The sequence below is a fragment of the Hoplias malabaricus genome, chromosome 15 (assembly GCF_029633855.1).
Source record: "Hoplias malabaricus isolate fHopMal1 chromosome 15, fHopMal1.hap1, whole genome shotgun sequence".
Classification (NCBI taxonomy): domain Eukaryota; kingdom Metazoa; phylum Chordata; class Actinopteri; order Characiformes; family Erythrinidae; genus Hoplias; species Hoplias malabaricus.
The window spans coordinates 29547761-29561173 of NC_089814.1; the positions used below are offsets into that span (position 1 = coordinate 29547761).

Genomic DNA, 13413 nt, shown 5'->3' on the forward strand with positions numbered 1-13413 from the left:
CTAGCACGGACTATTACATCAAAGGTTGTGCCGTTCGCCGGACTCCATTCCGCACAGGCCACAAAGATCCTGTGGAGGAGGCTTTGAAAGCGGCCTCGGAATGGAGTCGCCGGCTCCAGCTCCTGCCTGGCGCTGTTCCGGATCCTATAGCGGTGGAGTCGACTCGGGAATCGAGTCGTTGCGCCAGCGGGAGTCGAAAGAGTCGGCGGAAGAACCGTGCTGGAGTTCCCCCCTCGCTGGAGGATTACCCCCTCAGGTCCGGGGAAATTTTTGGGGGGGCGTTAAGGGTAGGGGCTGTTAGCCTCACCTCCGTACCTCTGAGGCCTGAGGCTAACAGGGGCGCACCTCGAGGTGATCTAATGGGTGCGCCTGTGAAACCCCCTAAACCCTTTACAGCTCCAGCGCGAGCCAGGCGAGCAGCACAAACCCCTGTCCTCGAGAGCGCGGCGCGCGGCTCTCCTGTCTTCGTGAGCGCGACGCGCGCCTCTCCTGCCTCCTTGGACGTCGTCGCAGGTTCCCCTGCCTCCTTGGACGTCGTCGCAGGTTCCCCTGCCTCCGTGGACGTCGTCGCAGGTCCCCCTGCCTCCTTGGACGTCGTCGCAGGTTCCCCTGCCTCCGTGGACGACGTCGCAGGTTCCCCTGCCTCCGTGGACGACGTCGCAGGTTCCCCTGCCTCCGTGGACGACGTCGCAGGTTCCCCTGCCTCCGTGGACGACGTCGCAGGTTCCCCTGCCTCCGTGGACGACGTCGCAGGGCTTCCTGTCTCGGTGATGGCGGCACCCGCCGCTCCTGTCTCGGTGATGGCGGCACCCGCCGCTCCTGTCTCGGTGATGGCGGCACCCGCCGCTCCTGTCTCGGTGATGGCGGCACCCGCCGCTCCAGTGTCCGTGATGGCGGCACCCGCCGCTCCAGTGTCCGTGATGGCGGCACCCGCCGCTCCAGTGTCCGTGATGGCGGCACCCGCCGCTCCAGTGTCCGTGATGGCGGCACCCGCCGCTCCAGTGTCCGTGATGGCGGCACCCGCCGCTCCAGTGTCCGTGATGGCGGCACCCCCCGCTCCAGTGTCCGTGATGGCGGCACCCGCCGCTCCAGTGTCCGTGATGGCGGCACCCGCCGCTCCAGTGTCCGTGATGGCGGCACCCGCCGCTCCAGTGTCCGTGATGGCGGCACCCGCCGCTCCAGTCTCCGTGATGGCGGCACCCGCCGCTCCAGTGTCCGTGATGGCGGCACCCGCCGCTCCTGTCCCGGTGATGGCGGCACCCGCCGCTCCTGTCCCGGTGATGGCGGCACCCGCCGCTCCTGTCCCGGTGATGGCGGCACCCGCCGCTCCTGTCCCGGTGATGGCGGCACCCGCCGCTCCTGTCCCGGTGATGGCGGCACCCGCCGCTCCAGTGTCCGTGACGGCGGCATCGGCCTCTCCTGTCCCCGTGTCCGTGGCTGCGGCCGCTCCTGTCCCCGTGTCCGTGGCTGCGGCCGCTCCTGTCCCCGTGTCCGTGGCTGCGGCCGCTCCTGTCCCCGTGTCCGTGGCTGCGGCCGCTCCTGTCCATGTCCGTAGGTCGGCCCGAAGGACTTCAGGGCCGATCCCCAGAACTGTGCCCAGGCTGGTTCCTCAGACTACCCCACAGACATTAGCCAGTCCTGGGCACCCCCCTGTTATTTTGGTTCCCTTGTCTGTCCCTGTCCTGGTTCCCGTCTCTGTCCTTGTCCCTGTACCCGTGTCTGCCTTTGTGTCTGTCCCGGTCCCGGTCACTGTGTTGGTGTCAGTCCCTGTAAATGTTCTTGTACCTGTTCCCCTGCCAAGTCCTGTCCAGTCCCCTATCAGCCCTGTCCAGTCTATGTTTCAACCCCCGGTTCAATCCCCTGTTAGTCATGTCCAGTCTCCGTATCTGTCCAACGTCCAGTCACCCGTCTTGTCTCTGTCTCAAACCCCTGTCCCGTCTCCTGTCCAGTCCCCGTTCCAACCCTCTGTCCTGTCTCATGTCCAGTCCCCAGTTAGTCATGTCCAGTCTCCGTATCCGTCTAGTGTCATGTCACCTGTCCTGTCTTCTGTCCAGTCACATACCCCTGTCCAGTCTAATGTTCCTATCCTGTCCAGTGTCTTGTCCCCTGTCTCGTCACCAGTCTCTGCTCCCGTCTATTCCCAGCACCCAGTCCTGTCATCAGTCCCGTCTCCATTCCAGTCCCCTGTTCTGTCACCTGTCCATGTCCAGTCTTCTGTCCCCAAACGTGTCCAGTCTCCGTATCCGTCCCACGTTCAGTCCCCTGTCTTGTCTCCCGTCAATTCCCATGTGTCCACTCCTGTCCTGTCCAGTCCGTTCTCGTCTCTTGTGGCCCCCCTTTGTCAGTCTCCTGTCATGTCCCGTGTCCCGTCTAGTATATTCGGTCCTGTCGTGTCCCCAGCTACTGTGTCGGTTCCCGTCCTGTCCTGAGTCCTGTCACCTGTTGGTTTGTTGTCCTGTCTTGTTTTTCGTGCCCTCTCCTGCGCCAGCTCCTGGGGGGGTTTAGGAGTACGCGCCCGGGAGTTGCGCGTTCTTGGGGGGGGCATCTGTCACGCCTTCGTCCTGTCAGTCTGTTGTCCCGGCCATGTGCTTTATTTGCACATGGCTCTGTTTTGTTTATGTTCGAGTCTCCGCCTTTGTTCCGCCTCCTCGTCCGTGTCATGTGTTACCCGTCCTCGTTATCTGTCCAGGTGTTTCTCGTTTGTGTGAGTACTTAAGCCCTCTTGTCTCGTGTCCTGTTTGTCGTTCATTTCACTTCATTATGTATTGTTCTCCGGTCTTGTCATGTCGCGTCGTTTATCTCTCGTTTCTAGTCAAGTCATGTTTGTTTCCTAGTTTTGTCGTTTAGTGTATTTTCTGTCTCAGTATTTTATGTCCTCGTCTTGTAGTTCCCTTTGTAGTTTGCCTGTGTTTTGTTATATCTTTGGTTATTAAATATATCCCGTGTTTTAGCGAATGCGTCCGCCTCCTTCAATCCGCCCTTGCTCCTGACAGTCTGCCTCTAATGAGTGAAATATATCCTTTAGAAACGTAGCTAGTAGCGTCAGGACTAATGCGTAATGTGACTCACTCTATATGTATACTGCATAAAAGTTGATTGATTTTGGGACTAAATCAAAAGTTTCTAACTGCCACGGCATTACAGGGTTTACTAGGACACACAGGAACATTCTTGAATACAGACGCACTAAAGGCCTGTTTGATATGGATATTTGCACTAAATAAGAAACGCAAACTCAATACATACTTCATTTGATACTTCAAGGCCATGTGTGTAGAAAAAAAGGTGTTTATTTATCAAGCATGTTATAGGGTATTCTGCTGAAATAAATGAATATGAAGATCTGCACTCCTACATTCTCTTTTGAATTTAACTTGAAATTAGTTGAGTCCAATTTCTATCACCATTTATGTAACAGAACAAAATCAGTTTTGCAGTCAACACTTTTGCAATTAACCTTTCATTAAATGTCTCTGGAAATTAATTTACCATTCTACAGAAGTAAAAAGCAGCTAGGCAAAGTAGATTCAAACATTCACTACATTTAAACATACAGGGGTTAGACAATGAAACGGAAACTTTATCAGTATGGTGTAGGGCCTCCTTTTGCGGCCAATACAGCGTCAATTCGTCTTGGGAATGACATATACAAGTCCTACACAGTGGTCAGAGGGATTTTAAGCCATTCTTCTTGCAGGATAGTGGCCAGGTTACTACGTGATGCTGGTGGAGGAAAACGTTTCCTGACTCGCTCCTCCAAAACACCCCAAAGTGGCTCAATAATATTTAGATCTGGTGACTGTGCAGGCCATGGGAGATGTTCAACTTCACTTTCATGTTCATCAAACCAATCTTTCACCAGTCTTGCTTTGTGTATTGGTGCATTGTCGTCCTGATACACGGCACCGCCTTCAGGACACAATATTTGAACCATTGGATGCACATGGTCTTACTGATGCAATGTGCAATTAATGAAGATTGACCACCAGGCTGCTCCAATTTAGCCATGAAACCTCCCACACTAAAATGACAGGGGTTTCAGTTTCATTGTCTAACCCCTGTATATATACATATACATATAAACACACACACACACACACACAAAGAGATACATTCAGGAATAAATACACACACACACACAGACACACAAAAAATATGCCAGACAAGCTAATGTGTCTATCACATGTCTGTAGTGATAGACCCAAGCCTGTAACTGTCTATTAAACAGCAAGCAAGCCTGCACTTCCATGCTCTCTCTCTGACAGAAATTCTATCTCCTTGTGTAAAGAAACTGGTGCAGTGGATTCAGCCTCATCAATTACATCCCAAGATGCAGGCTTGACTGGGCAACATCTGACTGTCTCCCTTGTGCTCAGACATGTAACTTAATTAATTAGGCTCCTTCAGGATTGACTGCACATGGGTGAATGCCACTGCTCTGAAAACCTCAGCTAAGCATAACAAAGATAGAAATCTTTATTTACAAATCACTGCAACAAATCTACTATGGTTCAGATAATAGAAAATCTAAAAGCATAACATAAACCAAACAGTAGCCCTGAATTATTTGGTGCTGCTATATTATATGTAAACACTGGCATGTGTTGGGCAGGTTTTTGTTGACCTACTTTTATAGGAAAAAAAACTTCTGCATTATTGCCAAAGAAATTAAATTATATACTCATTTAATTCCACAACATTTGGCATAATTTTGACCTATAATTTATTGTACTGTGTAATCAATTTTTAATTGTGTTCTCATGAATCCATTTGATACATTTTGGGTCAGTCCCAAAACTTAGTGAGCCATCTACATAGAGGGCATTTTACGTTCGTGGGCACGCTCCTGACAAATAGGCTGTCCCAATTTTGAAACACCTTAAATAAACTGCCTACTGAAATATCTTAATCTGACCGTATTTAAAGCCGTTCCTCTGTCACAAAAGCAATCAAATTATGCAACAAAAGCACAAGTCCAGTGTATTTCACTCTTCTCCCACAGCAAAAATAAAATATAACCATGATAAAAATGAGAAGACTAGAATCCACTGCTCTGAAACACTGAGGCAACACTAGCAGCTGAGGTCAGTAAACACTGGTTGCATGAAGTGGGCGGGGGAAAAAACATGACTCAATTGCTCTATAACGAGAGTGTCTACATAATCTGCCTCATAAGAATATGACATCCATTAGAATGCTGCATACTTAAAAAGCTGCCTACACAGTCAGTACCTACTGAAGCAGCTCACTATATTTTGGGACAGACCTGTTGCTAGGAGCCAACAAAAAGCAGGGCCACTTAAATCAATTGTTTTGAATTTTTAGAATTTTACGCTGCATTAAATCTGCAAAAACAATTAATAACATCCTTCTATTAGGTACTATATTTCTACAATTCATACTTTCCCAGAGCTGTCATCTCAAGCAAGCTGTGAATATGAATATAGGCAATGATAGCTTATCAGCATGTATAAGGCATTAGGTACAAACTGCCTGATTCCAATTAAATATAGATGAGACTATCAGAATGCGGCAGTTAGTTTTTTGTGTGTGTTATTCTGTGTTAACTGTAATTGGGATCAGTGCATTATTAGTGTGACAGAACCAACCATGTAAAAAAAAATTTTTAATTAATCTCTGTTTGACTATATCAGTGTGTAGATATACATATACATATACTATCATTCCTACACCTGTAAAATCAGTTCTTTAAAGTCAAACTTCCTTGCCAACTGATTCTCAGTGGGGAGCATGGAAATGTTCTTCTGTTTGTATTGAGACAGTGTTGACAGTATAAGGTTCTTACTAGACTGAGCTTATTTGAAGGCACTTCCACCGCAAGCAACCATCAAAGACAAAGTGCAAAAGCTGTGCAATGCAATCTACAAGCAATGTCCCCTAAACAGCTCTGAAGCTGCCTCTGTAGATTGAATAAAAACACATTGTGACGTGTCCCCATTTTGTTCGTGAACATCTACAAGTGAGGGGAAGCTAACGCAGGGGTGACAAAGTGCATTTCACAGCACAGTTGTATGTACAGTCCTTAAATATTGTTAAATGAATGAAGGCAAATGCTGAACATTGTGTGGGCCCTGGGAACCATCCTGATCTCTCTGCTTTTCAGCACCCCTAGATTTAATGATACAATTTCTCCTTTTCAAGTGTGGAAAGGTGATGTTAAAGAGAGAAGTGTTTATTGTAAACATTTCTGTGCCTCTACCTCCTGCTTGTCCTGCAAGATGACTGTGCCGGCCTGCTCCACTACCTCAAACACCATAACTGTACACAGCTCTCTCCTAACCAGCATGGTCATGTTAGCAAAGGCAGGAAGCTGATGCATGAACTCCAGAAGCTGCTCTGTAACAGAAATGAATAAGAAACAGTGAAAACAAGAGCCAAGACATAATGTTATTCACAAACACACACATGCACTTCAAACAACATTAGGCAATATTTTTTACCTTAAAATTACAGCTTCACAATCATTGGGATACTTCACAGACATGTAATAGGGAAAACAGTGCTCCTTTCATTGCTACTCCAGGCTCAACACTGTAGAAACTGCACTATGTAACTTATGGAAGTGGGTAGAAAATAAACTCCCCTCCCTAACCCTCCCTATCCCGTCCCCTTGATTTCAGGACAATGCTCTAAAAGTGAATAACAATCTTCAAATGCAGGGGAGGGTAAGTCAGCCTAAAGTTGAAAATTATGCAGTAGTAATGTCCCACCTACAACTACGCTACCAGGCAAATTATTTACTGAAGCCTTTCCATTTGGGGCATTGTGACACAGATTATTTAAGACATCAAAAAGTAGAATTTATCACTGAGCCAGAGGACTTAAGCCCAAAGTTGAAGATGGTCCAATATGATTGTTTTGGGCGAGCCTGGATTGGAGCTAAAAAATAAAAAAATAAAAAAACAGACCGATATCGTCATCGTTGCGATCTGCTGGCTCTTTCTCCAGACACTCTCGCACCAGATCCCTGCCCAGCAAAGGGTCTGAAGCTCGCTCAATGTCTTCATCCTCCTCTTCCTCATCCTCCGAGTCCACTGGGGCCTCTGGCAGGCCGGACAGGTCCACATCACCCATTTCACTCTCTGTGGCCTGGAAGGGTTCAGAAAAAAGACAAGTATAACACACACATCTGGCTTCGTTAACACTTTTGTGGCTGTGTTTGATGTGTGCTGATATGAGATTACAGTCCTATTTGAGCTGGAGACGCTAGGTCTACGCAAAATATGACTTCAAACAGAGATGATAATGACAGTATAATCTGGGTCTGAGTCTCCTTACGGGTTGAGAGTGCGTTTGAATGTAAATAATAATAATAAATAAATAATTAAAAAAAGGGGAAGAGTATATATCAAATCATCCAGGCCAAACAAACTATACATTCCAAACATGTACCAGCATCACAGGGATTGACCTTTAACTGAAAAGGTGAATGTGTATGAGTCAGAATGAGAGAAAGAATGAAGGAGAGAAAAAGAGTGCAAAAAAAATGCACACTACAAAGTTGCTGGATGCAGTTGCAGTAACATCTTGCCAGACATTACAATTAGCACGTCAGCATCGTGGCTGAGTGATTCTTAGCTGTTCATCTATCATCAATCAGAAAGCTGAAGCAGTAAATAAATGAAGAAAGAGTGCATTCTCTGCTATTCATTAAAACAAACTAACTATAAAATGACGTGCACAGGTATTAAATATCTAAGAACATCCAGTACATGTGTTTACCATTTTATTACTACTTAATGCATACACCAATTACGACTGTGGATAAACACAGTTTTCTCTGGTTGTTTACATTCAGAAGCTCCGTGTCACTGAAGGTAGAATGTGTCTTTGAGGAAAAAAACAACAACTGTTGTTTGAAGATAAACTTGTCTTTAAGTTTGAATTACCACAGAAACTTGTGTGGAACTATGGTGACCAGATATGAGACTGACCAATTAAATGTTTACAGAGAATGTTATTGACCAATAACAGTAGCTCTACAGTCAGACAGTGCAATCAGAAGATTTTAGGCTACTTCACCACGCCCCCTTCTCACTCAAGCGAACCAAACAGAGTAGGGGAGGGCGGGACTAGTTTGTGAACGAAACTCTTCTCCAAATTCTATGTAAGCTCTAGAAAATCAAAATCCCAGACGTTTGTGAAATTCCGCCCAGACATTTTTTTAAGTCTAAAAAAAGAGTACATGTCCGGGTAAAAGAGGAAGTCTGGTCACCCTAGTGTAACTGGAGTTGTTTAGTTTTAGTTGCACTTTCAGTAATGCAGACTAAGTAATCAGAAACAGCAAAAACAAGTTCATATTACCCACCTATGGAGCAGGAATAGAGCAATATCCTCATCTCAGTTCATGCTTTTCAAACTTTGCAGTTCACAAAAGACTGGAGAACTAGCAAAAGTTTTGATTTTTGATTACAACTGAGACGTCGCCTTTAACTATGCTGTGGGTTTTAATTTCACTGTTTAAATTACCAGAGAAGCACATCTTTAACTTCAGCCATTAAGTCTTGTAGCACTTTCTGTATGCGTTTACATTCATGCTGCTAACAGCTTCACAAATTTGGAGTCAGTTCCACCTTAAATAATCTTTATAAAGCAAAAATAAGTCAAAAGCTTTACAAGAAATAGAGCTACATCCTAATCTCTTTTCATGCTTTTCAACATTCAAAGTTCTGTCCACTGTCCAAATGACTGCAGATGCCGTGGTTAGGCATGAACAATTTCAGAAACAAGACTTTAAAAAAAAAAAAAAAAAAAAAAAAAAAAAACTAGTTTTTTCCACAATTACAAAGCTGGAGATGTGTATGAACACAGGAGCTTTATCCAGTGTTCAAACAGTCTGGTGAGCTAGAAATGGTAAGGAAACATCCTCTGAATTTTAGTGTTTTTTTGATTAAAATGATTAAAATTGCAAACATCTACTTTAAAGTTAAAGTTGAGATGACTGGCATGCAGTGTGTATGATGCTGATTGGTGGGGGAAAAGCTTGTATACCTGTATAGTCTCATACCTTATAGTCTCAAAAATATGAAAGCCAGTTATTGTGAGTGAAGTGAAGAACGGTGTAAAATATCATTGTACTTCACTGTTGTACATGCTTGTGAAATCCCAGGCATAGTATGCACTACACATCCGAAGGCTTCCATGGCCTGGCCATTTGATCATAGGGCATACACTGGAAGCCAGCACCCATATACTGTTTCTTTGACGTTTGATGAGTGCTTGTCAATCAGTGTGGTATATATAAATTATTTAGATCTAATAAGGTCTAGACACTAAATATAATGCCTTTTCACCATAATTTCAACAATGAATATGTAATAACTAAGGATATTTGTGTTCAGTAACTGGTAAAACAAAACAATACTTTTTGTGTTTGTGCTAAATCTTAGGCAAAAGACCACTTAATGATCACTCAATGCTGAGTTGGAAAGAAAACCTGCAGCCACACTGGTCCTTTGTGTATATGATGCACTATGTAATTTATCATCGACTTACATTAAACCAAATAAAAACATAGCCAAGGCAGTATCCGCTAGGCTTAGGTCTTAAGTACCTGGTAGATATCTGATAGGCTGCTGCTTCCTGAATCGCTGGCAATGCTGCATCCCGATTGGCTGGGTGGCATGTGCAACACCTGCTGATGGGAGTGGTCTGTCAGGTGCATCTTGCTGAGGTCTCCAGGAAGCTTTTGGGGAAAAAAAACAGACAGGAAAAGGTTTTAACATATGGTGTTAACGTTTTTCTGGTTAATCAAGAATATTTCTTGTTATAGGGATCAGCATTAGACATTAGCATAACAAATACATTTATGGCTTGGGGTATCACACTATAGTTTAAGGTAATTATTAACAGAAAATGACTGGGTTTAAAGAAACACAACAACTTCAAAAAGAGCTATACACATGTAACAATGCTCCAGGTCCAACATCCATATTTCCTGCTGGATTGGAAAAGAAAGAGCATTATACGCTTGACAAGAGACCTTTGAGAGATGCACGACTCCCTGTGAGAGCCGTGACAGTAAATCTGAGAAGCAGCGAGCCCTCGCTGCTCGATCTTTATTATCCTAAATGCTCCACGGTCTGTCATATTTCAAGGATGGCTGATGCACAGCTATGATATTGGCCCCATCAAAATGACAGCGAGGGGGGGGAGTGTATTGAAAGAGTTAGTGTGGCCTGATTACTAAAGTTGAAAACAGAGAGCGGTGCGCATGTGTGTGAGGGGTAATGACAACAGAAAACAGACACAGTTCATTTGTATAGCTTTATAGAGATAATGTTTCCAGCTAATCTATAAGCCTGTAATTTCTGAAGTCAAAGCTAGGGGGAGTTTTTAAAATTGTGTACTTTTTAGCTACTGTGGTATGATTAATATATCTAACAATTTTTTAATTCATGAATAAACCACAGCAATGTACAGTAGCATGTGTCACACAAGAGAAAGACTGGAGACAAAGCCATAACAAGGGATGTTATGTGAGTGAGTATACCGAGTTATAACAGTGACAGTGAATATCCTTACACCAACCTCCCAATACATGCCAGCCCACACACACACACATAAACCCATACATACACACACTCTAACGCACTGAATATGCACATAACATTCATCAAACACACAAATAACACCCCTAAACAATCCCAAACATTTCTGAACTGGCCAGGGGGTGGAGCGAATGTAAAAAAGGCGTTATATGTGAGTCCTGATTGGCCCAGGCCACAGCAAAAGTCAATCGCCTATGCTACAGTATTTAGCATTAGCAGTAATAGGATTAAGCCCTCAAATTATGTATCATTTATGAATGTTTTATTTGTCTCTAGTTAATTTTTTTTTATGATTTAAGTAAGTTGTACCACATTTTTTACACTTTACCTTTCTTTTACATTTTGTTCTCCTTCCCTTCACCATTATTTTTATGGTTTTTATTTTTTTTTAAACTATTTTATTTATTTAACTTTTATTTTCTTTATTTTCTTATTTGTTCTGTTTCTGGTTTTATAATATGTGAATATTTTTTCTGTTTATTTCTATATTTAAAATATTTAAGTATTTGTCTTTTCATTTAATTCTATATTATTCTGTATATTATGTATTAACTTGGCCTTTATGTAAATGAGGGTCACCTTTAATTTACTCTGAGTATAAATAAAGGTTTATTGATCTATTAGAAGTTACATTTTTATAATAAGCATCACCTAGGTGTTATTTCAGAGCGTTGCATGTTCTGAACTCCAACTGTTTGATTACAGGTAATACACTGTTTTTTCTAAAAAAAAAAGTCCACATGCTATTAAAAGAGTTGCTAACAATTTTAAACACAAACTGATGAGGTAAATTTACAATCCGTTTACCCATATGAAGAACCCATTCAAAATACAGAACAATGGAACAATAACGACCAGAAAGTAAAGAAACAAAAGTCACACAGAAGCCACCTCAGACTCAAAAGGACTATGATCTAAGTTGAAAAGCCAAATGCTGGGGGGCCAGGCTCTCACCCGTCCAAACAGCGCAGGAGAGGATCTCCTTCGAAGTGGCACCCTAAAGACAACCTCCTCCATCGTCAACATCTGCCAAGCTGGCCACCAGACAAGCCTGCACAACTGGAACCATGTGGCCATGCAATATTAAACAAGCTCAGTCTATGGGCGTTACTACCAAAGTGTACCCCCCCAACACCACCCCTCCATAACGCCATGTGATGGAGTTGAAGGACAGATCACCCTTGTCTCCAAGCCCACCCTTCACCTTTTATCCTAAGCTGATCCAAAGGCACTTTCACTAAGCCTACTGCAGTGTCTACCTTGGGAATGTAATGTGTAGAGGGCAGCCAAATAGAGGGTTTATAATAAAGACGGTCTATCAGACACTAGGTCTGCATCAAAGTACAGTGCATAGCCCAAACCCCAATGTTAAATAATGGGAAATAATGATTTAGCAGTACAGAAAACAATTTTTTTTTACACAAAAACTGCATAAAAACATACATTTGAGCCTCCATTTGTTTTTCACTGTCTTTTCACACAATTCCAAACTCTGTCTTTTCACACAGTTCTGTAAAAAAGATTCCCTTGATCGAGAATGATTTTATTACACATGTTTTGATTAGTTATCCCAATTACTGAGGTTTAAATGACCTCCTTGACTTGTGTACCCTTAAGCCTTCCACACTTTTCTTAAAGGCTGTCCTAAAACCCTCCTCCACCATCTTGACCTACAATCTTGGAACAGTATAGCATCACACTCTGGACCACTACAGTGCAACTACACCAAAAAATAATAAAATCATGACACATTTAACGTATCATCTTTAAGTTAGGGTTAGACATTGAATATTGCCTGGTGTTCCTGGCAACAGTTTTCCTCATTTTGTCCACTAAAAAGGAAAAGCCTGTGGCCCAATTGGCCACTTGCCTTGCAGATTGCTTTGTTTGTTTTGCACTGTGTGGAACTAATCAGACAAATCTGACTTTAATGCAGTTTGTTTACTGCAACTGCTAACACGACAGTGAGAAGAGCACAATGGCCCCCCACAGCTGCATTACACATTCATTCATTCATTCATTATCTGTAACCGCTTATCCAATTCAGGGTCGCGGTGAGTCCAGAGCCTACCTGGAATCATTGGGCGCAAGGCGGGAATACACCCTGGAGGGGGCACCAGTCCTTCCTGCATTACACCATTTTAAATAAAATAAGATAATAAATATTTGGTTATATCATCCTGATAACATTACAGATTACCACAGGCCTATGATGTTAGTCCTCTGACTTACACTTTCAGATGCAGAGGGGAGTATATTAGACATGACTTAGATATTATAATCAATGGTAAGCTTTAAAATCTACTTTGACTGTCACACAGTGGTTGCACAGCTGTGAAAAATGAGGCCAAATGTAGGATATATTCTACCACAAAGCAGAAGTATATATACTTTAGAGCAGGGTTTTTCAAACGTTTTCAAACGACTTTCCTATTTGCAAATACGGACCTAGAACAGAGTGTTGATAACATTATTAAGCTCAACATACTCGATCCAACACTTGCAACTGCATCAGCCAGAAAAGACGGTTAAAGGAAAGCTAGGTAGCATTTTTACATAAAAATTGCAGCTTCAGAGTCATTGTCTTCGCTACTCTGGGCTCAGCACTGCAGAAAACGTAGTAGACACATTTGGAAGAGGGCAGGAGACCTCTCCCCTACACTCCCTATGGATTTCAGGGCAGTTCTGCGAAGATTAATTACATTCTGCAACTGCAAGGCAGCTGAGGAGCTAAAATATCAAATCCTAGCCAGTTTTCTTTTAAAAGTGTGTTCCACAGAATAGCTTTGTTAACCTAGGGCTAATGACATGCCGCAGCAGTCGATGTCATGCTTTCATCCTG

The 13413-nt window shown here is 43.7% G+C and overlaps 1 protein-coding gene across 3 annotated transcripts in view; it reads right to left on the reverse strand.

Annotated features, from left to right (window-relative positions):
• The window catches only part of LOC136668527 (rap guanine nucleotide exchange factor 6-like), a 134599-nt gene that overhangs the window by 47895 nt on the left and 73291 nt on the right, over positions 1–13413 (reverse strand). For all 3 annotated transcript variants that reach the window (XM_066646098.1, XM_066646097.1, XM_066646096.1), the window contains exons 7-9: positions 9575–9706; positions 6930–7110; positions 6221–6357 (exon numbers count right to left, since the gene is read on the reverse strand). In XM_066646098.1, coding sequence (XP_066502195.1) covers positions 6221–6357; positions 6930–7110; positions 9575–9706 — 450 coding nt within the window. The remainder of the gene's footprint in view (positions 1–6220; positions 6358–6929; positions 7111–9574; positions 9707–13413) is intronic.